Source organism: Chinchilla lanigera, unplaced genomic scaffold (assembly GCF_000276665.1).
Source record: "Chinchilla lanigera isolate Chin_1 unplaced genomic scaffold, ChiLan1.0 scaffold00069, whole genome shotgun sequence".
In the NCBI taxonomy this organism is placed as follows: domain Eukaryota; kingdom Metazoa; phylum Chordata; class Mammalia; order Rodentia; family Chinchillidae; genus Chinchilla; species Chinchilla lanigera.
This window is the reverse complement of record NW_004955470.1, coordinates 12,293,366-12,321,278: the sequence shown is the minus strand read 5'-3', so window position 1 is coordinate 12,321,278 and position 27,913 is coordinate 12,293,366. Positions and strand designations below refer to the sequence as shown.

The 27,913-nt window shown below is 52.6% G+C and overlaps 2 protein-coding genes across 3 annotated transcripts in view; one reads left to right on the top strand and one right to left on the bottom strand.

Annotated features, from left to right (window-relative positions):
* Window positions 1-10,599, top strand: part of Edar (ectodysplasin A receptor) — a 51,876-nt gene extending 41,277 nt beyond the window's left edge. Inside the window, exons 6-12 of the mRNA XM_005400813.2 lie at window positions 4,586-4,672; window positions 4,767-4,892; window positions 4,982-5,056; window positions 5,173-5,245; window positions 6,532-6,691; window positions 7,764-7,824; window positions 8,651-10,599. Of these exons, the coding sequence (XP_005400870.1) occupies window positions 4,586-4,672; window positions 4,767-4,892; window positions 4,982-5,056; window positions 5,173-5,245; window positions 6,532-6,691; window positions 7,764-7,824; window positions 8,651-8,976 (908 nt within the window). The 3' untranslated portion in view covers window positions 8,977-10,599. The remainder of the gene's footprint in view (window positions 1-4,585; window positions 4,673-4,766; window positions 4,893-4,981; window positions 5,057-5,172; window positions 5,246-6,531; window positions 6,692-7,763; window positions 7,825-8,650) is intronic.
* Window positions 10,600-16,179: 5,580 nt separating this feature from the next.
* Window positions 16,180-27,913, bottom strand: part of Ccdc138 (coiled-coil domain containing 138) — a gene marked incomplete in the record, with an annotated part of 55,821 nt that continues 44,087 nt past the window's right edge. For both annotated transcript variants that reach the window (XM_013522755.1, XM_013522754.1), the window contains 2 exon segments: window positions 16,180-16,968; window positions 18,615-18,753. In XM_013522755.1, the coding sequence (XP_013378209.1) occupies window positions 16,803-16,968; window positions 18,615-18,753 (305 nt within the window).

Here is a 27,913-nt window from a genome sequence, read left to right as displayed (position 1 = left end):
GGGGCGGGGCCCTCGTGTCCACTGGAGGCCCGGTGGACCGGCCGCGGCCTGATCTGCGAGGCTGGGGGCGCCTTGCAGCTGCCTCAGTTTCCCTTTTCTTCACCACACGACTGAGAAAACACGGGGGGTTAGCCCTGCTGTGTGCAGCCCTCACGCTGGAGACAGGTGTGCCCTGCCCGCCCAGCGGTGTCCCCATGAATCCGGTTAGGCTGAAGGAAGACGCAAGCCCTCCGGCCACCCATCAAGCTCCTAAGAACAGGGCGCGCTGGTTGGCCAGGCGTTCTGGCTTTCTGTCCCCAGCCGTCCTGAGGGCGCCCGCGTATGGACAGCAGCCAGAGCACCACGCGGAGCCACACAGGCAGAGCTTGCGTCCCGCCGTCCGCTCCTGGGAAAGCCAGCTGTGTGGCTCCGCAGGTCACTGTGAAGACAAGAGGGGCGCAGTGCGCCGTGTGCGGAAAGCGCCCAGTATGGGGAGCCCTTCCGGTTCTCCACACGGTCCGGGAAGTTTATATTTGTGATCCCACGGAAAAGGCACTGGAATCCTAGCGAGTTAACTCCAACCTACCACTACCAGTGCCACGCACGGGGAGAATAAGACACTGTGGCATATTTATAGTCGTCGGGAGCCAAGGGGTTCTGAGTCCAGCTACCTGATGGCCAGCTGGAACAAGGGCCACAACCCAGGACCACACACAGGCTTTCTTAGCTCTCAGTGAGGGGAGTGGCTTGAGGACAGAGGACTGTGAGAGTGGCGCGAAGTGGGTGAGTGCCTGAGCTGGGCTAGGCAGGGGCCTGAAACACCTCCGCAATATGCAGAGGGAAAGATGTGCAGATAGAGTAATCTACATAACACAGCTGAGGTAGAATCTAATGTTTGGAGGCTGGTGCTTCAGCCTTGATGTGTAATTTTTTACGCCCTGTGGAGTGATAGCCTCTTTCTCAAGGCTTAATCCCAGCTGACAGGGTGGAGCGCGGCTCTCCATCCTGCCCGGCTCACATGTTTTCTGGGAGCTATGGGGGCGGCACAACACTGACCTGTGGTCTTGCTTCAAAGACTGCACAACAGCACTTCAGCTGGAGCAGTCTGCACTGCTTAAAGCAGCTGAGGGGATAAGGAACAGTCCAGACGAGCTCTGTACATATCAGGATGCAGAGCCAAGTTTAGCCAAAATGAAGACAATTTTTAAAAATGGAGACAACTGCTCTTCTTTCAAGGAGTCATCCAGGTGGTCCTCCACACCTGCCTCAAGACATCTCACAGTCTGGGAGCCAACATGGGGGGTTATGACAACACCGGAGAAGTGTGAGACAGACCTGCTGCTGCGGTCCTGCATCCTTGTGGGTTGCTGTCACCTGTCAGTGGCCAGGACCTCGAGTCAGTCCAGACTGACTTGTGTCAGGTGTTTCCCTGGAGCACAGCGCGAGGCTGGAGACCGCAGGTGGGGTCTGCACATCTGTCTCTGAGAACCGAGGTCCAGACTCCAAATCGCTGCTTGTTGCCAGGGACTACTTTTAAGAAGTGGATTCTGAGGCAGTTGATCTGGATGAGCCCAGGATAACCCAGTTCCAGCAGCCCAGAGGGTCTGACCACCTGCTCCTGAGCCAGGATCCACAGCCGGGGGCATGCAGTCCAAGGACGGCTGCTCACAGCTCCGGAACACACCACGTGAGTCAGGCCCATCACAGCCCCACAGCACCTGAGAGTCGCAACTCCTCGAAGCTGGTGCTTTTGGCTTATGCCATGTAGGCCTCGGCTCATCCTGTCCTGCATGGATACAGACCTGAGCAGAGGGCAAGGACCCACAGTGTGGACCCAAGCAGAGGGCATGCCCATCTCCTGGGTCTGTGGTCTTTATTGGCCTCCATCGAAGCCAGGCCCCAGGGACATCTTGCACAGAAACACGTCCATCCATACTCGGGGGGAGGGGAGCTCCTGGTGCCACCTGGGCTGCCAGTGTGGAGCTGGTCTATGTCATACCTTGTGGACGTGACCAGGACTTTGCCGTGTGGCGCGTGCACGCTGGCCCAGGGACCTGCAGAAGTGCCAGACTGGGCAGACGGGGCTCAGCAGCCACCATCAGCTCCCATTTGTCCATGACCACAGCTGGCAGCAGGGCCAGCCGGAACAATTCCAGCTTCTGACCCCAAAGCCTGTGCACTCTGATCCTTTCGGCTGGCTTCACCCAGACTTCCGATCTGCCACATCTATTCAGCATGGCACAGCGTGTCACAGCTGTATATTCATGCTGCGACAGTTCTGTCCTGGGTCTTCAGGATTCCTGTGTAATGACATCAGGTTTCCAAGGACCAGCTTGGACCACTCTCACCCGCCTTCCAGCCACACCCAGTGCTGCCCCATGGACCACTCTTCCCCCTGATAACATGACAGTCATGCCAGGCCACAGGGGACCTCACAGCGCAGAAGTCAGCCTGGTGGCCTGGGACAAGCGGGACAGGGGGCCCCTCCCCTGTTCTTTCTACCCATTCTCTTACACTCCGAGGGCAGAGGACACTGAGTCGGGGACAAAACAAGCCACATATGCTGCACACTGCACTGACAGCATGGTCATGCCTGGCAGGGCACTGTAGCGCAGCTCCGGCAGGTGTGGGTGCGGCTGACCTGCCTTGGGGCTCCAGACAGCGTCTCCCTCCCGCAGATTCTTGCGGCTACAGGCCTCAGGAAGGGAATGCAGAGACGGCAGGGACCGTTCTTCAGGGCGGCTTCAGGGTTCAGCTCCAGTTCTGATGTGCACATGGAGCTGTGAGGCCTGGCAGAATTGGCCTCCCCCTCCTGCCCACAGTGCCCACCTTCTGCTGGGCCGTGCCGGGGCACAGCATCCCTCTGGGCAGGGAGCACGTGCTGGGCTAGGCTGTGCAAGGGGCAGTGCTGGGGCCCTGGGCAGAGGCAGGCCGGCCCTGAAGGCCATGCTGTGAAGGGACAGTGTCCCTGACAAGCAGTGGCTGCACTTTCGTGGACTGAACTGAATTTTCTGTTCATCCGTTCCGTCCTTCCCTTCTCGGCCAGTCCCGGGATAAGATACTGCTCTGACAAGCAGTGGCTGCACATGCCTTCGGGATGTCACTGTGTAGCAGCCTCTCAGAACCACAAACCTGGGCATATCGTGTCTCTGTCTCTAATGTGGTCACCCACCCTGCAGGCAGGGCCCGAAAGGGACGAGAACGACGAAGGTCTACAGACACAGCACACAATTCTCATGCGGAGGTCTGAACCCCTTCCAGACAGGTCTAGAACAGGAAATTGGGTCCTGCTTGAACTGGGCTGGTGCCTGATCAGTGGCTCTCATTGTAACACAGGGGCACTATAACTGCCACAGCCTCAGTGGCTGCACTGCTGGGCTGGGCGTGGAGGCTAAACTGGAAAAGCAGAGCTTGGCTGAGGCAGGAGGAGCTTCCGGTTACCCTTGGTCTGCAGTGAGCAGGTGGCATTTCTCACGGCCCGACTGGCAGCTCAGGCCCCAGCCCTGAACATCGCCGCCACCCTGCATTCCACATCTGTCTATGAGGGGCGGGGGAGCGGGGTGGCTGGCGGAGGGCCTGCGGTGCTCACACGGGGGATGCAGACGTGGGTCACTCAGAGGCCCCCACCCCGGCTGGCTATGTCCTGCTGCAGCTGCCCCGAGCCAGGCGCAGGCCTGTGCTGCCCAGATCCTTCTGAACACAGCAGTTTGCTGGCAGCTTGTCTCAGACACCTGGTATTGGCACTGCCGGCTGTGCAGTGTGGGGTGGGGCAGAGGGTGTCGACCTCAGGGGCCGTGCTCTTGAGCTGCCTTTTTGAAATGCAAGCTGAGTTCACACTTGTCTCCAGAAGCGACAGAGACGGAAGCGCAAGAAAAGGAGATGTCGGAACCACAAGGGTCTTGCGCTCAGCACTGAACAGCACCCCAGCCGTGGCCATGTTTATTCGCCCTGGAGGAAGGAGGGCCACCATCTGGTCGTCTTTCTTGTTCACTGGAGCCAACTGCTCACTCCTTAGGGATTTATGGGATGGCAGAATCAGCCTCTGTTTCTCCCTGCTAAGTGAGCTTTTCCACGCGGGACTTCATGAGTCACAGCTGACGGTGAAGGCCTGGCCCATCCCTGTCCTTGGATGGCTTGATCTCGGCTACTTTGGAGATGCAGTTTAGGAAAAGCCCACCGGAAAATACACCAAAGTCGGCATTAGATGGGGAGGCCATGGGCAGGTCTTCACCTCTCCTGTTCTCACTTCCTCCGGATTTTTAATAATGAGAGATGTTGTTCTTATGAGTAGGGAAGAGCACATCCACGCTGTTTGTCTTTGAAACACAATCAAGCACTGTTCACCCAGGAGCCCTTTCACAGACACGCGCTTCCCTCCTCCTCCGATGTGCAGCGCACGGCCTGCTCAGCCACTGGGAAACCCAGCTGGTGAAGCGCAAACCCAACTTCAGCCATGTTGCTACCAGGCGTTCTTCTCATCTGTGTAAAGAGATCAGAACACTCTGCGGGGAATGTTAAGCCCTAACGTGTTCCCTGGGCGTGCACCTCGCCTGCCTGCTGCAGTGGCGTCTCCCTGCTCACCTGAGGCCCCTGTGTCTCCCCACAGGTGCAGGAGTCTCCTCGGGGGTCTCTGCCAACTCTCCCCGCACCTCTGGGGGCAGCACCCTGCCCCCCTCGCAGCACGCCCACAAAGGTGAGGGGCACTGGCCCGGTGCGGGCAGCCGTGGCTGGGGGCTCGGCAGGAGGGGCCCGCGGGGTGCTCACGCGGCTCCCCCTCATGCCCGCAGAGCTCTCCAGCCAAGGGCACCTGGCCACCGCGCTGATCATCGCCATGTCCACCATCTTCATCATGGCCGTGGCCATCGTCCTCATCATCATGTTCTACATCATGAAGACCCGGCCCTCTGCCCCAGGTGACAGCTCCCACCCTACCCTCCCTCCGGACACTCGTCCCTGGCCTGGGGACAGCCTGGCTGCTGACGTGCACCCTCTCTCCAAGCAGCCTGCTGCAGCAGCCCCCCAGGGAAGAGTGTGGATGCCCCTGCGAGCCAGGATGTGGAGAAGAAGGAGGCCCCAGGTCTGCTCCTGGGCCGGGACCTCGAGATGTTCTGCCCTGGGGTGGGGGACAGTGGCCAGGGACACCAAGCCAAGCATGGCCCGCTGACCCTCCCAACCCACTCCCGGCCCCTGCAGATGGCGTGGTGATCTTCTCTGAGAAAGATGACTTTGAGAAGCTGACAGCAACCCCAGCGAAGACCACCAAGAGGTACGAGGCTGCTGGCCCGGTGGGATTCAAACCGGGTCCCTGGGGAAAAGTCTCTCCATCCCGATGTGCAGGGCTCCATGCATCTCCCCTGCACACTGGAAGCGGTCATCCCCAAGGTAAACAAGGTGCCCAGCTGAGGGTGGGCAGCTGTGGGCCTGAGAGAAGTGTAAGCATGTTCTATATCTGAAGGCAGGAAAGCCTTCGGGTTTTGTCCCTGCCCATGCTCTGGGGTCTGGGGCCAGGATCTGGAATGCTTGGCCTGTGGCTTCCCAGGGTCAGCAGGATTTCCAGAACTTGGTGACTGCTGAGAGGCCCTGAGGCTTAGGAGGTGACTGTGGCTTGCTTTGCTTCAGGACTTGAGGGTCCTATGCCCTGCAGCTCCAGGACTGCAGGCATTACTGGCAAATTTGATCCTTAAAAAAATTAAGGTGGTCATGGTAGTACACATCTGTAATTTCAGTACTTGGGAGGTTGAGGCTGGAGGATCACTGTGAGTTTGAGGCCAGCCTGAGCTACAAAGTGAATTCAAGGCCAGCCTGAACTGCATAGTGCCTCAAAAAGACCAAAAAGACCAAAAAAAAAAAAGAAAAAAAAAAGTCAGTCTGCAGCCAGTTGAAGTCAGCCAGCAGGAACTCCACACTCATGGGACGCTCTGGGCTGCAGGCGGCAGTCCCTGTGCCCACTGGCATCCTCAGTGGCCCTGCTGTTACACCTGGCCTCCGGCACCTGGGCTCCACTCACAGCACACTTGGTTACTGGAGAAAACCACCCAGTTTGCAGCCTCCCTGCTCACCGCCCTGCCATCGTGGCCAGGGTCAAACATGCAACCCACCACCCACTCTGCGGCCCTTTGCCCAGCATCCTTGCAGCCAGGCAGGGCGGGGTGAGCAGGTGCCATCCGACCTCAGTGTCTCCACAAAGCCTCAAAAGCCCGAGGTACTGCAGGTCACGCCGAAAAGGATGGTGGAAGGAGCAGGGAGCAATGATGTGCTCTCCCACTTCGCATGCCACCAGAGCCACGAGGTGCACAGGGACACTAAGGAACATGTCCCAGCACCTACCTGTCCACACGGGCCTGCAGGTCACCCCGGGATGGCACAGCACCCGGCTCTCTACACCCGGTGGCAGGGCACCCCTGAGATATGTCATGGCACCCGGCTGCTCACCTGTGGGATGGATGTGGGGATTACCCCAGGAAGGGTCACTGTGCTTGGCTGGCACCCCCACAGAGCCCAGCAGGGCTGCAGCTTCCCCATGTGGCCCACGTGTACTCCTCTTGTCCCCAGTGAGAATGACGCCTCATCGGAGAACGAGCAGCTGCTGAGCCGGAGCGTGGACAGTGACGAGGAGCCAGCACCTGACAAGCAGGGCTCCCCAGAGCTGTGCCTGCTGTCCCTAGTGCACCTGGCCAGGGAGAAGCCGGCCCCCAGCAGCAAGTCGGCCGGGGTGAGGCCCATGGTGTCTGCAATGTCCCCTCAGTGCCCCCGTGGGATAAGCTCCAGGACAGGTGCTCCTGTCCACACCCAGCACCACACAGGGACAGGGCCGTCTCCCTCCATATGCTGCCTCTTAGAGGAAAGCAGAAAATCAGAAATGCCAGAGAACAGAAAAACCCTTTGTAACAGCGATGTATGTTTCTGCACACATGTACGCTATGCACGTGAGCACATACAAAATACACACGCAGTCAGCCCTTTGTGTCTGCAGGTTCCAAATCGATGGGTTTAACCAACCCAACAGAAAATAGTGGACGAAGCAAGCCTGTGTGTGTTCCAGGCGCAGACTTCACTACTGCCTATGCGCTGTAGCTCACCAGCTCTCCGCACAGCACTTACACCATGTTCTGGAAGTGGCAGAGTGATGGACAGTGTGTAAGGGCTGTGCGTGGGTTCTGCATGAGCACTGGGTCCTTTTACAGGAGACTTGGGCATTGGATTCTGGGGTCCTCGCGTCCTGGAGCCAGACCCAGAAGTCCAGGAACAATTGCACATGTCTTTTGCAAACTCCTTTGCACATTTCTTTTACACTGAAATAGGCTCACTTATACACACCAGCCAGGTGTTTCACCTCAGATCAGAAGCCCTGGCCCATGGGCTTCTGGGACCAGCTGTGCAAGTGTGGCAGCTGGGGAGAGGCCTACCTAGTTCTGGGCCAGGCTGGCCCTGTTGGGGCACTGTGCGACCTCTCTATAAGGCCATATTCACAGGGACCCTGAGGAGCTTGGTTGTCACAGAGGCCATGGGGCGGGGTTCCTCAGCCAGGGCCGCTCAGCACCCATCCTTGCCCCAGAGAGGAGATATCGCCTGGCTCTGCCCTTGGCCAGCTGGGTCTTACCCTTGGTCCCCCTGCCCAGAACCTGGTGCCAGCCCACCTCCACGTCCAGTGCAGGTGAGAGGACCAGGGTGCTAGCTGGGACCCTGAGGGAATCTCCTGCCTCCTGCAAGCCATGTGTGAGGACTAGCGGCCTCCCCTGGCCAGGGCGGAGGTGGAGGCAGGTGAACTCTCAACTCTTTTACAGATCCAAAGCCGAAGGAAGAAGATCCTAGACGTGTATGCCAACGTGTGTGGCGTTGTGGAAGGTGGGTGTGCCAGGGCCATGAGGAAGACACAGCCTGATGTTCCAGGGGCCCGCGCCTGTCTGAACCGACTGCAGGTGTGAAGCCAGGGGTGTAGGGGGTCCCGGCAAGCAGAGGCGCTGCCAGAATCCCGGCGCCCCTACCCACAGAACAGAAGATGTCAGTGCCATTATGAGGGCCTGGGAGCCCGACAGAAGATCTAGGCGCTCCAACGCCTGTGCCCACTAGCCTGGTCATTTGTCCAGTAGTCAGTCCCTGAGCAACAGGATATGTCCTGCAAAACACAGGTGGGCGATGTCACCGGCCACAGATCTTATGGGGCCACAGCATTTGCGACTAGGTGCTAATAGGCACACGGGGCAGTGTGTGCTCGTCCCCAGCAGTCCCCTCACCCCTCAGAAGTGGACGGTGCTGGCCAAGGGTGCCCACCTCCTGTCACAGCTGCCTCTGATGTAGTGGATGCACCAGGTGCGGACAGGTGAACAGCCAGAACAAAGACAGCTTGAATCCTGAGCTGTGGTGGCATCTGGCCGAGTGACCCTCACTCCCAAGGGTGAACCCTCCACTGCTAAGGCCGGGCGCCCACATCCACCTGGCAGGGAGGCAGGAGGGGAGCCGGGCAACCTGGTACTCATAGCCCCAGGGACTTGGGCAGGGTTTTAGGTGCGTGCTGGACGCAGGATATCCCCAGCCTCACCCCTGGTCCTGCTGGGGCTGCCTGTGCAGTGTCTGGGGGCTGTGCTGCAGTGCCCGAGCCCTCTGCTGAGGATGGCCTGGCCTCAGGAGCCCCGGGCACAGGGCCCCTCTGATGGTCAGTCCTGCTCTCCAGGCCTCAGCCCCACGGAGCTGCCCTTCGACTGCCTGGAGAAGACCAGCCGCATGCTCAGCTCCACATACAACTCCGAGAAGGCCGTGGTGAAGACCTGGCGCCACCTGGCAGAGAGCTTCGGGTTGAAGCGGGACGAGATCGGCGGCATGACAGACGGCATGCAGCTCTTTGACCGCATCAGCACGGCGGGCTACAGCATCCCCGAGCTGCTCACGAAGCTGGTGCAGATCGAGAGGCTGGACGCTGTGGAGTCACTGTGCGCAGACATCGTGGAGTGGGCGGGGGTCGCACCCCCTGCCTCCCCACCCCCAGCTGCTGCGTCCTGAGGGTGCCAGGGATGTCCCATCCTACCCGCAGGAGCTGGGGTCTCCGGGCCTTTGCAGGTGTGGAATCCAAGCTTCTGCTGGGTCACCATGCACCTTACAGGAAGCAGCCCTGCCTCCTGTCCCACCCAAGGTGAAGGCTGAGCGGATCTCCAGGCCCAGCTTCCCGGGCACAGGGATTTTATCCACTGACCGCCATGAATTCACCCAATGGATGCCTGGGACCAGGGAGCCAGATCCTGTGGAGCAACAGGTCTCTAAAGAGTGGAAGCTTAGCAGCAGGCAGAGACAGAGGGGACCAAGGAGCAGCGTGAGGAGGGGAGGGAGCCACGGATGCGTTCCAGCCCTTAGAGGGTGTGAGGGCTGCCCGGGAGAGGAAGGTGGCGGCTGTGTGGCAAACCTGTTAGGATGCAGTGCCCCAGGCTCCCTGGACGGAGCCTCGCTGTGTGCTGCTGTCACCCACACGCAAGGCCAGTGTGCTGCGACCAGACGTGTACGGCACCCGGCTCCACTGACACGCGAGTCCCAGGCCTGAGACACTAGAGAATGGCCTCATGGTCTCAGGCAGATGCCAGTGCCCCAGCACACACGTACCGGGCCGTGCTTCTGCTTGACACAGATCTGAGAGGGGGCCGCTAGACTGCAGGGGTGTCAGAGTGGCTGAGGCCCATGGCCCAAGGGTTTCAGACTCTCCTGGGCTGGTGTCCCAGCCCCTTCTTCCCCTCCGCGGCCCTAGAGAGCTCGACCTTTGATGCGGTTAGGAGAGTGTCAGGTGAGCGGAGAAAGCAGCAGAAAAGCAGCCCAGGGGCTCCGCGCAGTGTGGACAGCGCAGGCCGGCAAGAAAATGGCAACGGACAGGACGCGGCTGGCTTCTTCCCGGTACCCGCAAGCTGGGGACAGAGCTGCTGCCCGGCACAGCTCCCGCAGACCCACACCACTGCGCTGACGCCGGGTGAAACCAGTCCTGACCCAGATGATTTCATAACTCTGAGCACCACGAGGGAGGACACGCGTGGGGCTCCGCGACGCGAGAAGCAGCCTCCCACCACGGGGCGCAGGGGACGCCACGGGGATGGCGGTCGGGGCTGGACAGTTACTGTCATCACCGGCAGTCCTGCTATGGCTGTGTCCCAAAACCCATGCAGCAACCCTGCGCTCTGCCGGCTAAGGGTCCCATGGCGACGGCTAGTTGTCCTTCTCATTCCTCTCGGGAGCCCTGCCGTGCCCCTGGTGTTGGTGCTGGCAAACTGTCACCCCCACCTGTGATTAGACATACCGGTCACAGGTGAGCAGTGTGCAGGGGCAGGGCGGGGCCGCCACCCCATCAGGCGCCATCCAAGGGAGCCAGCAGTCCAGAGCCCCGCCTCCACGTCAGTTACTTACGTGAAACACCCAAGGAAGGCTTGTGCCTCTGGGATTCTGAACTACGAGTCTGACCTCCAAGGCCTCCACCAGGCTACATGGTGTGAGACAGTCGCTACTTTACAGTACCAAAACACGTTCAGGAAGCACTCCCGGCAAGGCCAGGGGCCTCGGCGAGTGAAGTCTTAATTGTGAATATATCTACCTGATTCTGTGTAATTTATTACTATTTTATAATCTCAGTAAACACATGAATGAAACAGACATTGCCGTGTGAGCTGTGTGTGTCCACCCGTGTGCGCGAGTGTGTGCTGGGTGCTGGGTGGAGACGAAGCCAGGCTGCCTGCCCGGTATGATCAGGCTGCAGGCTCAGCCACCGTGAAGGAAGCACCCGACACACGGCTCAGGCCACTCCCTCCGCCAAAGCAAGCATTGCAGGGTCACGTGAAACCCCCCAGGGCTATGCTTCCAGCCTGCCCATTAGTTCATGAAGCAAAGTACCACAGAGCTGCTGCTGCATAAAGAAACCGCCACCCAAAAGGCCAGGGCCCTTGGCGAGTCGTCTTAACTGTGAATGTATCTACTTGAGTCTGTGTAATTTATTATTATAATCTCAGTAAACACACGAATGCAACAGACACTGCCATGTGGCACGCAGAATCCAGCGGCACGCAGCGGTCATTTCCCACCCTAGCTTGGGGGCCAGCAGGGGTCAGTAGGCCCGCAGGCCTTGGCCTCTACCTGTAGGGAGACCTTATGGATAGCTCTACTCAGTCATCCCACGTCCTTCCAGTCAGTGAGCCAGAGATTGTTCTCACTGGGACAGGGCTGAGGGCAGACAACCGGAGCCCAGGGTCAGGGAGAGGTTCCCCACATACACGTGGTCAAGCAGCGACAGCAGGGACATGGGAACGGCTGTCGGTCAGCTGGTGTCATTACAACTGTGCCAGAGGTGTCAGCCGTGGTGGCTCACGGTCTGAGGTCACATTAAGGCCTATCGGCCTCCATGCTTGGCCCATGGCTGAGACCGTGGCCAGGCTGCAAGCCAGGGCGGAGCACGGGGCGCAGCTCGCGTCTGGGGAGTAAAAGCGGTGGGGAGCAGTGGGGACCCAGTCCTCCGAGCACAGGACTGGCCAGACAGAACCTGTGACCACCATTAGGGTCACCCAGGGCCTCTCACTTGTCACGTTTCAGCCACCAGTGCACAGGGAGCAGGTCCCCTCCCAAGAGTCCTCTGTGCACAGGCTAGGACACGTGTGACACCCGTCCAGCATCAGTGTCACACACAGCAGGCCCCTGCCTCCCTGCACAGGCAGGGCTGACACGTGGTGGTGCATTTCCACCAGGATGGTGCCTCACAGAGCAAGGCCTTGTGCGCACCCTCTCCTCCCGCCCCTGGCTAACCCTGGCCTTGTCGCTGTCTCTGGTCTGGCCGCCTACGGCACAGGTGGGGTTGGGTGCCCAGCACTAGCCCTGGGCGCCCTTTCTCTCGGTGCTGTGCACTTCGGTCTCCCCACGTCCCTCACGCCTGTGAACTCAGTCCCCACCACGAACACCTCACTGGACCGCGGTGTGCGGTTCACCTGCCCATTCACTGCTGCTGAGGTGCTGGCCACAGGACGTGCTATGACCATCATTTTCTCCATTAACTACAACCCCTTTTTTTCTTTTGGAGTTGCGTTTTTGGTTTTTTGGGGGGACTTCTTTTGTGGTGCTAGGGATCAAACCTAGGGCCTTGTGCATGTAGGGCGACAGCTTTACCACGGAGCCACATCCCCAGCCCCCATGTTTATTTCTGACTATTTTTTGTAAGCTGTTTCCTTGCTTTTCTTAGGTTATCACAATCTTTTTTTTTACTCTGATCAGATTCCTTTCCCAAAATCATCACTGACTCCTCAAACTGCAGTGTGGGTGTTGAGTGGTCTTGCTACGCTGCTCAGGCTTGTCTCAAGGTGTGGGGTGCCACAGCCTCCCGAGCAGCTGGGACCACAGTGCAGCTCGGAGCGGCCTGATCATATGGGCCTGACCCCACTCACCGGGTCTCGCGCTGGAGGCCGCAAAACACAAAAAATGGGCACCCGGGGCCAAATTTACAAGAGTCACAACTCAGGAACTGATTCTTACAAATGTCTTCTTTCCTGTCAGCCCAGATCTAGAAGGGAAAGGGCGAGGAGGGAGGAAGGCAGGAAAAACCTTTACTTCATTCTCCTTTTCTCAAGCAGGGTTAGACAGAGATCAGACGTGGCCTGGTGAGATCAGCCGCAGGGGCGCGAGAGCGTGTAAGAATGGGAAGACCCCAGAGCGGAGGTCAGGCTCGGAGGCACACAGAGCACCCCGGTTACTTCCGGGGTCTAGGAGCAGACACTGACTGGCGATGAAAGGACAGCTGGATCCAAAGTACGTGTGTGACAAAGCAGCTCAAGCGACCTGCTCAGACGGCCAGTTTTACCAGCACCTGGCAGAGCAGACTCCAACGTTTCCTTGTCCTTGGTACACAATCTCCAGACAAAGTTTTGCATGAAGCAGCTTCACAGCAGTTTTAAAAATGACAGTCCCCTCACCCCTCACAGCACCCTTTCCAGAGTCAGATGCGCTGTTGCTTCAGGCGTGTTTACACTTTACACAGGGCTGGCAGGCTCACTGGAGTCCGTAGAAAAAACACAATCTCCAAGCAAGCACGGAACACAGTAACAGCATCCCTGGTCTGAAGAGTTCTAATTTACTTGGAAATGGCTTAGACATTTTCTGAATTATCTACTATTCATTAACTTACCAGTACTAAGGAGTGAACTCAGGGCCTTTGCACTGAGCTACAACTCTAGCCCCATTTTAAAATATTTTTATTTTGAGACAGAGTCTCACCAAGTTGCCAGGTTGCACAGGCTGGGCTCAAATTTATGATCCTCCTGCCTCAGTCTCCCAGGTGTGTGCCACCACGCCAGGCACTTATCAAAAAGATATGTGAAACTAGTTTAAGTAGACATATTTCATAAAATACAATACTGAAAAGTCACTTAAAATTTTAAGCTACTTACACTCACCAAATTTATTTTTAACAATTATGTTTGAAATGGTCTTTAAACAAAACTAATCATTTAAAGAATTCAGGAAATGCCATTCCAAAATGTGCCTCTTTGACATAAATATTCTTTTCAGCTCAAAGAAGTCAAGCAGCAGCAAGTGAGGAAAGTTCTATTTTCTCCCCTTTCATCTAAAGAAAGAACACACATTTTTCTCTGCTGGTGACAGCTCTGATGAGACACCAGGCACCCGAAATGAGACTCGCTTCATCAGTCTTACTTTCTTGCCTCTGAAAGCCTAAAGCTGCTTCCCTTGATAGATGTGGCTTTTTTTCTGAAGAGTTCTAAAATACCTAACGTCAGAAAGGTGTGTTCTGAGACTGCATCAGTGCAGCACGCAGGGCTGTTTCTTGGTTAGATTACCGACTCCAGGTACCCACTGATGAGACGGCGCTGTGCGTGTCTCTGCCTGGATTCTGCATCGGAAACTTAAAAAAAGCAGGCCTGCTTTACCTGAGGGCTTCACTTTTATAATTATTTCTCTGGGTTTTTTCTTTTGGAGTGGGCAGGTATCCAAAAGAAAAGAAAAACAGATTCAAAGTGAGCCGGGAGGAGAAGGGCGCTCGAGGCCCCTGCGTGCCGTCCCGTACACGCAGGGCATCCCGCCCCACCTGCCAGCTCCCAGCCAGTCTCCTCAGCCCAGGCCCAGTGAAAATGAGACGGGAAAGCCTGAGGGATTCCTCTGAACTCTCCTTTGTGCCTAGCGTCCACTGCTTTACAGGTGCGTACGAGTGGACCATAACGCTTGAACATACAGCCACGCTGGAGCCCACAAAGCAAGGAGTCTGGACACGCCTTGGACTTTGAAAATTCCACTCCACGTCTTCTTTTAGAGTAAAAATTTAGTGGAGAAAAGGAATGGGGAATAGAATAGCTCCTGAGACAGGAGGGGGCCTGAGTGAATTGCCCCACTCCACTTTCCAGTCATTCCTTCAAAGCAAAAGAGAATTCCATAAACCCATCGAAGAACACGAGTCTGGGCACAGGGCTCTGTTCTGGCAGGGTGCTGCACCGCGTCCCTCCGTTCCGTGGTGCACGCTCTTTGCCCTGGGTGTGCGGCCCTGAGAGAGGTACCCTTGTGCTCAGGGGGAGCTGAGCTTGCCCGGAACCCGGACAGGAGACTTCGTGTTTGGAGACTCAAGCCCCTGACATGGTGGTGACTGCCCTAACGGCTTTAGGCTGCCCAGCCCGGGCCCACCAATGTGTGTTTATTTTTGATCTCCAAAAGGTGTCAGAAACCAGCAGGGATAAAAAAAGTTAGAGAGTCAAATAATTCACTGCTGTGTGTAAGCAACCAAAAACAAAACCAGGAGTATCCAACCAAAAAGAACTGCTGTCAGCCAGAAAGGGCTTTCCAGACACGACGGAGGCTTTCACAGTCCCAGGATGGATGGAGATCCTTTAGTAAGGCAACCTCACCCAGAGCCCAAATGGCTCAAAACTCAACCTAAAGGGAGGACAGGGAACCACGCGAGAGCCACTGAAGCAAAGGTGACTGAGGGTGGCAGCGGCAGAGGAGCTCAGATGGGTGCTGCACTCCAGTCTGGGGGCTGCCAGCCCTCTTGGAGTAAGCCTGCCACAGACCCCACTTCTGGCACCAGAGCAGGTCGACCAGAAGTCTTCACAGAGCAGCTCTCAGAAAAGACAGACAGAGTCTATTCAAGAACAAACAAGATTATAATCTAGGATAGCGTGCCATGATGGATGACAGACATACCTAGGGAGGCTGAGTCAAGAAGACTTTCATTTTTTGAGACAGGGTCTCACTATGTAGTTTAGGCTGGATGTACCCCAGGATAGCTTCAAAGTCACAGTGATCCTCCTGCCTCAGCCTCCCGAGTGCTGGGACGACAGGTGTGCATCCCCATACCAGGCTAAGAGGAAACTTACATGGAGAAAGGTTCTACGAGTTGAAACAACTATCTTAGGAATCCAGGTGCAGAGATGTTTCTGGGGCTGATGTCTTCACAGAAGTAATGGCTGCAGGGCTGCAAGGCTGCAGCTGTAGAGTGCTCGTCATGGGAACCAACTACAGCACGACACGTGGGTGTTTCAGGGATCTCTGTTCTGTTCCAGCGAGGGGCTGGTCTCTGGCACTCGCCGCTTTAGAGCAAGCAGGCTGGGTCTTCTCCCTCAGCTCTCCTGTCCCTAGCTGGACCGCAGCCGCAGCTTGTCGATACCCACACAGTAACCCCTGCGGTTCTGACTGGGTTACAGCGAATCCACCCGGTCCTCTGCAGTGAACTGACATCTTGTTAATACAGAGGAGCTTTCTGCTTACCTAAGTACTCTCTGAGTGCATCAGTTTCCCTTTATGGAATTTTTACACAGTGGCTGGATTTATACCGAAATATTTCACTTTGGGGAGTTACTGTGTTTCTAATTTCAAGTCCCAGGTGCTCACTGTTGGCTTTTGTTTCACCTCACACCCTGAACTCTGCTCTGACTGCGTACTGGTTCCAAGGAGGGCTTTTTCTGCTGTTGTTGATTCTTTCAGAATCTTTTTAAAAGACAACAGCTGCCTGTGGACAAAGCCGTTCTATTCTTTCCCAGTCAGCTTCGCGTCAGCCAGACTCTCAGCACGGTGTTGCTCCCTGCCTGGCTCCTGTCTTTGTGGAAAGCTTCTAGTTACTCACCACCGAGGGTCATCCATCCAGGGTTTTCTGTAGCTCTTCAGAGCTGAAGTTCTCCTCTACTCCTAGGTTACAGTTTTAGCATGAATAGCTGTTGGGTTTTTGAAAAAATGTTTTTCCAAATCCGTTGCTACGATCACAAGATCTTTATTCTTAGGCCTGTCACATGAATGCTCACATTAATTGATTTTTCAGTGCTGACCCAGCCCAGCTTCCTGGGTGAACCCACAGGTCACGGTGTGTGTTGTGACATGAAGACCAGTGCTTGGGCATGTGCTGTAGCCAGGGTGCCAGCTCCGGGCAGGGCACGTGCTTGGCAGGCGTGAGTCTCTGGCTTGGATCCTCAGCACCACGAAAGAAGAAAGAGCTTAGAAAATACATACTTTGCCTCCCAAATGGAGGATTCTACTATATTATGAAAACATGGTTTATCTGTTCCCCCATAAGCACCAATTTTATTCCAAATAATGACATAATTTTAAGAAAGAATTTTCCTAAGATACTTTTATAAAAAGTAATGCCAGTGTCATAAATTCTGGAAATGCCATCTTGTACATTCATATTACCTTAAAAAATATTTCAAAAAGTCCACAGCACCTACAGATTTCATTTACCAAGCTGAAAAAATTTTCCTGGTTATCTGTCATGATAAATGATGTTACTGGTAACTTGGTAAAATTTCAGCTACTTTGTCGAGTTTTCTTTTTTACAACTAAGCAACAGATATATACTGTAGAAATATAAACAAGCCAGTCTAATGGCCTGCACTGGAGGCCAGGCAGCTGCCTTTCGTCAGTCCCAAATTGAACAGCGTGGAGTTCAGGTTGATGCAGAGGAAGGCGTGCTCCGGATGCGTGGTCCGCTGTAACTCTTGAAGCATCAGGTGAATGGTAAAAAGTTCAAAGAGCTTCTTGTTACTCCTGTAGGGGAGTGAGTACGTTATGTCATTACACACCCTTCGGAGATTCGTCTACTGACCTTGAGAGGTCACTCACGAGTTAAGGGGAGAAATTAGCATGTCTTTCTAAAAACAGTGGAGAGAATGGCTGGCTGAAGAGTTCAGTGTGGACACACACCAAACAGCTTCCAGGAGAGCTGGGCGGAAAAGCACTGAAGTGCAGTTGGCATTCTGCAGTCCTGAAGACTGCACCTGCTCACTGCTGGGGTAAGGAATTTCCTTCTCCACAGCTAGAGAGTCAGCGCCTGGGTGTTCAGAGTACGCTGACTCTGCCACGGCCTGGTGCCAGGGCACAGCAGACTCAGCTCCAGTACATGCGGCCCTGCGCTGTCTTCTCAGCTCCTTGTCTCCTGAGGGAGACCCCATGTGTCCTGCTTACCCGCAGGGCCCGGGGTAAACTACCCGCCAGGCACTGCTGCTCCCAGCCCTCCAGGCCCAGCTCTGCTCTGGTTCTTCCTCTAAGTCTAAAATGAACCAGAGCTACAAAAAACATTGTGGACAGAACGGTAAACGTGCACTTTGGGGCTACTCTTTCGAAGTCTCTTGAAGGAAGGAAGGGGTAAAGAACAACTGCATCTGGGTGATGTTACCACAGCCCCTGGCCCGGCCAGCCCGCAGGAGGGTTCCCTCATCTCGTCCGCAGTCAAGGCCCAGTGTGCAGCCAAGGCAGGCAGTGAGCAGTATGCCAACTTGATTCTAGATGGGGACGAGCCGTGGTGAGCTGAGCGGAAGACAGCTGGACGGCCGTTAACTGACCCCCACAGCTTGCCTGCAAGTCTCCCAAGGGTGCACTGTCCTCACTACCTAGGGATAGCGCAGCCAGGTGGAGCTCTCAGGTCAGGGGCCAGGACCAAGGGGAGCGGTGAACCAGCGGCAAAATTATGCTGCGATGGGTAGGTGTCTGGGGTAGGCTCAAAGGAAACATGAGACTGCACCCAGTTCAAGAAGAACAGCTTGAAATCTACACCCTTCTGTTACGGTTTAAAAACTGGTCCTACCAATGTATGAGTCAGAGCAGGAGGAGGAGGAGAGAGAAAGCCCCTGACTCTTAGAAGAAAACCCTAAGCAGCAGAAGGAAGCCTCTGAAGGCCCTAAACAAACCCAGGTGCTAAAACCATTCGAAATTGCTTTGCCTGCTGCGTTCTCATCCCTCAACTTCCTTCAGCACATTAATGAGAAATTATAAAATGCAGTCATCACACTTCTGACTTTCACATGTGGCACTTGAGAGCACCAGTGTGCAGTGACTCGTCCTGCTACTGGTACGTGGCGGCCAAACCCTAGTCTTAGGACTCTGGAGTGGAGCTCCGTGCTGAGCACTTACTTGCCTAACATGTAATAAATAGTCTCTGGGTTCATCCCCAGCACCACAAAAAACAAGCAACCTGCTCTTAGTTTCATATACTATTACATACCATCTATTGTTAAATACTGGTCTCAGGTAAGGTTTAATACTCATGAATCTTAATTTTTTGTATCTGAAGACTAGAAATTTGATTTCACAATTGAAGTTGATCTGGTTTGGAATTCATTAAGACCTAAATGATCACATTAACATATATATCAGTAACAAATATATCAATAAAAATGTAAGAAATAAATTCTTACTTGATTTTCGAAAGTTTCTGGAGAATAATACTGAGCTTTTCTAGGATCTGAAGATCAAGCTTAGGGGTTCGAAGCAGCACAGAACAAGTACGAAAAAATAAAGAGTTGCTGCAGGCTTCCAGGAAAGGTTGCAGAGCTTCTGCAAAATAAATCACCAAGCTTTACGTCAGGAGTAGTGGCGAGGGAGTTCAAACAAAACCAGAACTGCACAGGTGGTTTACAAATATAACCTGGAGTTTCATTCTTTCACACTTAAAAACTTTGGGGGGAAATTATCCCTTGAAATATTAAAACACCCACTGGCTCTCACTGACCATCACGAAGGAAAGGAGAGATTATCTTCCCAATGTCAAGCTTCCACTAGACAAAACTCAGTGGAATCCATTTGATTTGTAGAGATGGAAGGGGTTCTGGGTGGGGGAGACGAGGGGAAGAGAAAGGGATGAAAAAGAATCGAGGTGCAGTACATGTATGTACCCCTTCCCACGACAGATGTAGCCATCACATACTGCATACATATACTAACAGAATTCTTTAAACCCCAAGTTGAAAACAACAAAGGGTGAAAGTCATTTCTTTCCTTTTTTTGAGACAGGGTCTCGCTGTGCAGCCCAGGCTGGCCTCGAACTCACAGCGATTCTCCTACCTCTACCTCCCAAGTGCTGGCATTACAGTATGTGCCACCAAGCCCAGTATGAAAGTAATTTAAGAAGCTCATAACTAAGCTCAGTTTAGATAACTGGTAACAAGAAATTTTTTACAGTGGCAAAACAAAAGTCCACAAATTTAGGGATTTTTTTCTCAAAACTAAAAATTTAAAATTTATAACAGTTTTCAAAACTAATAATTAAGGCCAGGGTGTGGTGACGCAGGCCTGCAATTCTAGCACCCAGGAGGCTGAGGCAGAAGGATCACTTCAAGTTTGAGGCCAGCCTGAGCTACAAAGTGAGTTCAAGACCAGCCTGAACAGCATAGCAAAACCTTGTTTCAAAAAGACAAAAAAACCCTAATAATTAAAAGGCATAAAAATTTTTTAAGATCTAATTTCTTGAAAAAATTAAAAGGCAAATTCCTAGAAAACAGAACAAGCAAAAGATATATACCAAACTCAGAAGTGGAGGGGTGTTCCTTTTCCTGAATCTGCCATCAGACTGATACAATCACTCTTATAAGGTCTTATAAGTCAATTTTAAAAGCTGCACCTGTATTTTTAGTAATAAAAAAGCATGCCCAAAAAACTTTTACAGCAGGATACAATCAAAATAATCTCAGTAAGAATAAAATAATCGTAACTTGTCGATTTTTTTACTAAAGCTCTTCATAGCACATATATCCTTTGATTTAGCTTTTCTGCCCCTAAGAATATGTCTGATAGATGAATGGACACAGAATATGAACCACAGTTTAAAAGCACTGTTAGAGCTGTTGTGTGTTTATTACAAAATAACATATATAATGCTTTTAAAGGTATGAGTCACTAGTACTGGCTGTTAGAGAGAAACCTGCAAATGAAACACCTCAGAAAAATGTTAACCCATGACCTCATGAATGCTTTAACTCTTGTGCAAAGCATCTGGAGAAGTCGAGGCTCCTACCAGGAACACGGGCCTTGTCCCAACACAGACAGAGTCATGCTGTCATCCAAGACAGAAAGACACAGGGCGCTGAGCTTGCTACCTCGTCACCCACACATGCAGCCTGCGCGGGGCACTGACTGGAGCTCAGTTTGGGCTTGGTGATGCCCTCCTCAGCCAGCCAGCTCCCTACACCCCTCCCCAGGGCAGCATCACCAACCCTGGACCAAGACCACCAAATGCATGGGTCAGAACCAACCCATCCTCCTCAAGGTTGTTTCTCAGGACTTGGCCACCGCGACTGAGGGCTGACCACACAGCGGCGAAATCCAAACCCATGCTGAGCATTGAGCCTGCCGGCAGCAGCGCCCCCTCACAGAGCTGTGAATGCACACGCAAACACAGGGCGTCCATACAGCCTGGGCCCACTGGGAGCTCTTGAGGACATGTGCCCAGAGCCACCTGCTCCAGGCCCCACAGGTCTGGCCACGCCTGGCAGCTCAGATGTAAAAGGTTCACAGAATGCTTATTAAGGCACAACCAAAAAATGGGGAAATAGTTTTTAACCTCATTTCTGAACAGAAGCTAGAGTGAAAATATTTTATTTTTCCTGTGAAATGCATTTCACTAAATAACATATAATAAACATTGTGTTTTTACCTGTCTATCCATCCATCCATCTTTTCATCTGAATACAACCATAGGAAGATGTCTGAAACTGTGTTCACCTAGTGCTAACGATGATCCTTTCTAAATAAGAAGTCTGTGGGCTTTTTAAAAAACATCACTTTTATGCTTTCCTCTTTCAATTTTTTATCCAAAAGTTCTTCTATTTGATTATTTTTTATTTTTAGTTGAACAATAATTGTGTGTTGCACCTGTCAATTTTCTCATGACTGGGACAAGATACCCGACACTCTGCACTCTAAGGAAGGGAGGTTTGCTCTCCGCTCAGTTTCTGGTCTGTGCCAGGCAGAAGCGCGTGGCGGAAGGGCTGGGCCAGGCTACGCCCAGTGGGGAAGCTGCTCACCCACGCAGCCAGACAGCAGAGCTGAGGAGAGCCAGAGAGGGCGCCAGGGACCGGAAGTGCCATGCTGGGACACAACCCTATCTGCCTGCAAACGCTGCCGCCCAGGCCCTGTCCCGAAGCTGTCTTCTATCCTTCTAGCAGCTTCATGGTTTCAGGGATTGTGTTCAACTCTTTGTTCCAGAGCTGATTCCTGTGGTGAGGGGAGACAGGAGCCAGTGTCATTTTTCTGCATCTGTAGATTCAGGTCCCTCACCACCACTTATTGAAGAAACCGTCCTTTTCCACTGTGTTGTCTTGGCACTGTTGTCAAAAAATCGATTATCAAGGTGCTGGGTTCAAGTTCCAGCCCCTAAAAAATAAACAAATCCATCCATGTGTGCAGACCATCCTGTCTCTGTCAGCACCATGCCGTTCTAACCACCACAGCTTTGTGTGATGCTTCCAAATCCAGGAGTCTGGGGCCTACAGCTTTGCTCTTGCCCAGAACAGCTTTGGCTGCCCGGAGTCGTCTGTGGCTCCACAAGAACTTCAGGAATGTTTTCTCACCTCTGTGAGGGATGACGAGGGATCCTGACAGGGCCTCCACTGGGTCTGCGTACCACTTTGGGCAGTCTGGACACCTCAGGGATACTGACTTTCTCACCCAGGAACGTGAGGTAGCTTCACTTATCTGTCCCATTTATTTAGTCTCTCCCATTAGTGACCTGTAGCTTTCAGTGCACAAGTCTTTTGCCTCCTTGGTTGTATTTACTAAAATTTATCTGATGCTATTATGTAAACGGGATTGCTTTCTTAGTTTTTTTTTTCTTTGGTTTTTTTTGAGACAGGATCTCACTATGCAGTTCAGGTTGGCCTTGAGCTCACTTTGTAGCCCAGGCTGGTCTTCAACTGCCAACCACCTTCCTGCCCTCAGCCTCCCGAGTGCTGGGATTACAGGCGTGCGCCACGACAACCAGCTTAATTTCGTTTTTGTAAAGCTCCGTTTTTGAATAGTTCATTAGTATATAGAAATGCTACTGACTTTTTTTAAGTGGATTTGGTATCCTGTGACTTCACTGAATCCCCTTACCCGCTCTAACTGGGATACTGCCCTGCAGCTCTCAGTTTTTAAGTTAAATGTGTAAAACACAGACTATGCCACTTAAAGTGCACAGCAGTGCTAAGTGTTTCACTCTCTCACGTGGCCTCACCCTGCCCCTCCGCAGAACCTCCTCACCCTTTGAGAACGAAGCCACCTCAGCAACACAGCTCCTCCTTCCTGCCTGCACGCCTCCTTTCCCCAGAAGTGGACACACACCGGCCCTTTACGCCTGCGCTTTCACCCAGCACAGTACCTTCAAGGCTTGGGTCACAGTTTCACTCCTTTCTAAAGCTGCTAATAACTACTGTGTGTATGGTGTGTGTTTCTCACACCATGTTCTCTCTTGTTGCTGTCAAGATTCGGTCTCTGACGCCTGGCCAATTGAGGATCACGTTCCTTAGAAGTCATGTTAGTGTGCAATTACTGTGTGGTGACAGAGGCCATCTCACTGATGTCCATGTCTATTGGCCTTAGGGTTGAAGAGAGATGGCTGGAGACAGGGGTGGCCCGTGGACATGAGAACAGGGTCTGGGGGTGGAGCGGGCAGGAGGAACGGGAGGAAAGTGGCCAAGAGTCAGCATGTATATTACCAAATTCCCCAGGGTGAATATAATGTATTAATAAAAAATAAAATGTGTATATCAATATTTTAAAAGAGTATTTTCTGTGAGATGACAAGTTTTTTAGGGAATAAAAATAAAATCCAAAAAAAATAAAATAACATAAAATCCACTCCAAGTTTTAGATAGAGTGTGTTTTTGCTCCAGTTTGGAGCACACTGGAAAGTCCACATACAGTGCCTTAAATAGGAAAAGATTTTCTCTCCACTGGAGAATGGTCACTTCCTAGAAACGGCCCAGGTACAAGACAACGGCATCACACACTCAGGTTTTCTGTTTTTGCCACAACAGCCTTAGCTTCATCTTCACGTATAACTGCCTCGTGGTCAAAAGGCTCTGGACAACAGCAAACGAGGGGCAGTCCAGGAGCCCATGCCAGTCACGTCTGCTCCCTAAGAGATGAGGGTGTGACGGTGCCCAGGATGGCTCCCAACTCCTGGGCTCAAAAGATTCTCCTGTCTCAGTCTCCTGAGTACCTGGGACCACAGACACGTTACCACATCAGTTTCCCCTTTTATAAGAAAGACAAAAGCTTTCTTAAAAACCCTCATCAGACTTCCGACCTGCGCCCTACGACGTCAGACACATGGAGCACGTGGCTGCTCCTATAGTGAGGAGGGCCGCGGAGATCTTCAGGGCGTAGCCTCCAGAGAACAGGGTTCGGGGGGAGCCCAGCCCTGGCTCTGCTGCAGCCTCTGCTTCAGTGACTCCCTGAGATCATCTCAATACTTTTTGAGGCCTGGTATCTGATGTAAATTCACATTTCTTCAGCTTGGCGGAGGGCATGTCAATCTTCAGTTTGACAAAGATTACCTAAATACATTCTCAGTCTTGGCTACAGTTTCTTTCAGTAGGAAGCGAAAGAGAGCTGGGAACTTCCCATTCCCGCACGAATGCTGGGGGTGCCAGACCCAGGAATTAACAGGAAGTCAATTACTGAACTGGCTTGAGAGAAGTATTATCTGAGCGTTGCCAACATTTCCTGAGCACATCCTGTCAGCAAGTCAGCACTCCCGCTGGTAAGGACCCTGTCCGCACTTAGCCATCAGCTGTTGCTAACAGGAACACGCGATGCTGCTGAAATGCGCAGAACTCAAGTCTGTATTTCTCAAATACCAGCTATCTTAATCTTTTCAGAATTCGAAGGCAAGAAGTAATCAGAATAAAATTATACTTAAAAAAACTTCCTCAATTCTGATATTAACATGCTGTCACATGGACCAATGTCTTATTTTCAGACAGCCAGGCTTTTATTTCTAGTTCTGATGACTCAAAAGCTACAAATAGCAACATCCAAAGTCAGCCAAAGGCTTCAGTTTCCCATCCCTCAAACTGAGTAAGTCAGTGAACATTAATAAAACAAAAAGCGACAGCACGAAGGGTCACGCAGGGGGCTGCTCAACCCCGACTGCAAACGCACATTCCCGTGGCTGTCAACTTTCCCACCTCCTCTCTGGAGAAGATGACAGGGCTGGGGCCCAGGCACAGCTCTGCACAGACCACGGTCCTCACCGCACTCCCCGGCTCGGCTCCCAGCCTGCCGCTTTCCCAGGTCCACTCCTGTTCTCCCCCACACCTCCATTCCTAGGAACCCCAATCCTTCCCCTCCCTTCTTCTCTAAGCTGAGACACTCCCAGCTCTGGGGCCTCCCTCGTGTTTGTTCTCCCCTGCTGTCTGGCCCCAGCCATGGGTCGATGGCTCCCCACCTATCAGAGAAAAAAGCAAGCCGCTGAAACAGCGAGGCCTTTCTCAACTCTGGGACTCAGCGCAGTCTTTCTATCAGCGGTGCTGTATACTCGCATGTCCATAAGAACAGAAGCTAGTCACGCTTCCTTTCCATCCACACAATCCCCTATGTATAACACAAAGAACGAGTGACAAGAACAGGGACTTCGAACACAGTAATACCATCTCCGTCTGTCCACCCTTGGGGACAGGTTTGCTGTGTGACACAATGATGGCATCACCCCTATCTGCGGAGTCCCCAGGATACCACAGCAGGGTTGCATGCACCCGTCAGGAGGGACAGAACTCGCACCCTAAGTGAGAAGAAAACCTGAAAGGCCCCTAACCCACCTCCTCACCGCTGGACGTGCGTGACCTTAGGTGCCAAGAGCTGTGCTGACGAGCCAACACTACGGATCTCAAGATGGGGAGACTGTCCTGCCCTATCTGCCTGTGCCCAAACACAGGCACAAGTGTCCTTATTCACAAAGGAAGCAGAAGGAAGGATGTCGGCAGGAGTCCCGGGCTCTCCTGACTCCACAGCATCGACTCAACAGCTATCCACTCAATCTGCTTTGCAGAAACCTGAAACCTTGGGAAGCTCCTGCACACCAGCCAGGTGCAAACTCGGATGCCTGCCTGGGAAATCCAGCACAGCATCCAGTGTCTACCCAGGGAGGGAGGCACATGTGTGTCCAGTGTCCCAGCTTTCTCCGACACCAGCCCCAGAATCAGATCCAAGCTGGTGGGACCCAGGGAACTCCAGCTGCCCGCTGTGACTTGGGCAGTGGGTCCCCAGGGCCACCCACCTCACCGTGGGGAGGGCAGAGGTGACTCATGCTGTGGAACTGGCCACATCTGCCCTGGGCTCAGAGAGGTGAGCGGACTGGCACAGTATAGCCTCCAGGGCCACCACAAGAAGCAAAGGGGGAGGAGAGGGTGGCAGGAGAGTCAAGGGTGACAGGTGGTCGCGCTTGTCACCCAAGGGCGTGCACCTGAAGAATCCCTGGTGGTGGATGGAGCAGGAGTGTCCCAGGAGAGGCCATCGATGGGGTGGCCACTCTGTCTGACACACAGGCAGTCAAGAAGGATGAAAAGAAGCAGACATTTCCCAAAGAAGGAAAACACCAGCCTCCAGAAGTGACACTCAGGGAATGGAAATGTATGACCTACCCGACAGAACTCAAAATAAAATAATAAATAAAATAAAACAAAATAAAGAACTCAAAATAACCACCTCCAGATAAGTTCCTCACGAGCAGGCTCACCTCTGCACAAAGTCACTTGCAGAAGCCCTGAATTAGCAAAGAGCGGGAGTAACCGAATGACTATCAAGGCCAGTCCAGTTAAATGAGTGGACTTTAACTGAAGAAATTATGTACTGGTATGAGAAGATCTTCAAGTTGTAGTGCCAACAATAACATATACCGTGCTACAATTCTTAACAAAAAGGAAAAATGGGAGCAAAAGACAGATGCCTATCAGGAAGAGAAAGGAAGATTTTTCCCTTTCGCACCTTTAAAATTATGAGCTATGTGAGTGGGTTACTTTTTAAGAGAATGCACAATTTTATTTTAAAAAATACTTAAACAGCCAGGCATGATGGTGCACAGCCATAATCCCAGCACCTGGGAGGCTGAGGCAGGAGGATCGCTGTTGAGTTTGAGGCCAGCCTGGGCTACAGAGTGAGTTTGAGGCTAGCCTAAACTCCTTAGTGAAATCCTGCCTCAAAAATACAAAATAAATAAACAAATATCACAAAAACTTCACCCGAGTCAATCATTAAAAATTATAATAAATGATGGGATGTAAATACAGTCATATTAAGCAACAATTACAAATAAAAGCTATGCAGCAATATTAAAGTTCTTTCACAATGTCACATCCAACAAACAAGAGTACAAAGGAAAAGATTAAGGCGTTCACTATACAAAGCCCCATCTGCTCTCACCGCTCTCAATCTTTGTGCTTTGGCCCAAGCAGCTTCCCAGCAGCTCCCTGAGAACACCATGCTCCCACCTGCCTCAGCTCCAGGGTCCACGCCATGACACTCTCAAAGCAACACGGCACAGTCCTCAAAACTCAGCTGTCCCGCTGTCACCCAGGGAGATTCCTCCTTGTGGAGCTCCACGCTAAGCAAGTACGACACATGTGCCCGGCACACAGGACTGAGCCTCGGACGCCGCCCTGGTCTCAGCTCACCAACGGCAGGAGCCTCACAGGAGGAATGGCAAGAGGGGAAGACCCGAGGACACCCGAGAGGATTGACTGCCAATGACCAGAGACCTCACTGAGAACAGCGTGCTCAGGAGGCTCTGGGCCTGCAGAACGAGTCCAGTCTCAGGACTTTTTGTTCTCTGTAACTTCATCACCTTTCCTTAGCCATACTCACAGGTAGAATCTAAACAGAACAGAACTCAAGCACGTTTCCCTGTCACCTTAGGTTTTTGTTTTCTCTTTTTCTTTTTCTTTTTTTTTGTATTTTGATATTTTAAATACATAAACATTTAAAACACTGCCTGGTTGCAAGTCTGTACTGTACATATCCCAGGGTCCAGCCACGCTGTAAGAAAAAGCTACCACCACCACAAAGCCACTCAGGCCACCACAACAGGAAGCAAATATGCACACGTGTGAGCTGATCCTTGAATTTGCTTTTCTGCAATTTTCTTTTAAAATTGAAAATAAAAACTATATCATTTTGGTGTTTACCACAATGTTCTGACACCTACTGAAATGGCGTATCATTCTTTCTGGTGGAACAGTAACTTTCAAGTATAGGATACACTATCTTTAACTACAGTATCTTGTCACCCAACAGACCTCTCAAACTTGTTCTTCCCAACTGAAACTTGGTATTTCTTGACTAACTTTTTTTTCCCTAATGTCCTCCATCTTTACCACTCTGTAGTTTTCCAAATTTATTATTTTTATAGTAAAAATATACTTTTTTTAAAAACCTGCAAACAGTACCTCTTACCCAGATAATTCCGTTTCTAGGCCATAGGAGAGAATAAAGAACAGGAACATGAATCCCTCTATTTAAATTAGGTCTGACAAGAAAAGGGAAGGACTCTTTGTAACAAAGGACTCAGATTCTTACCTAGCTCAGCCCAGGTGAGTGAGTTACAACTTTCAGCCACCGACAGAAAGAGGAAGAAACTGCAGTTTCTGAAAGCAACACCACCAAGTTACGACATGATGTTATCGCGCCAAAAAGAGACAGCACAAGCCTGCAACCTCAGAAAATCAGGCTCCCAACATGCATC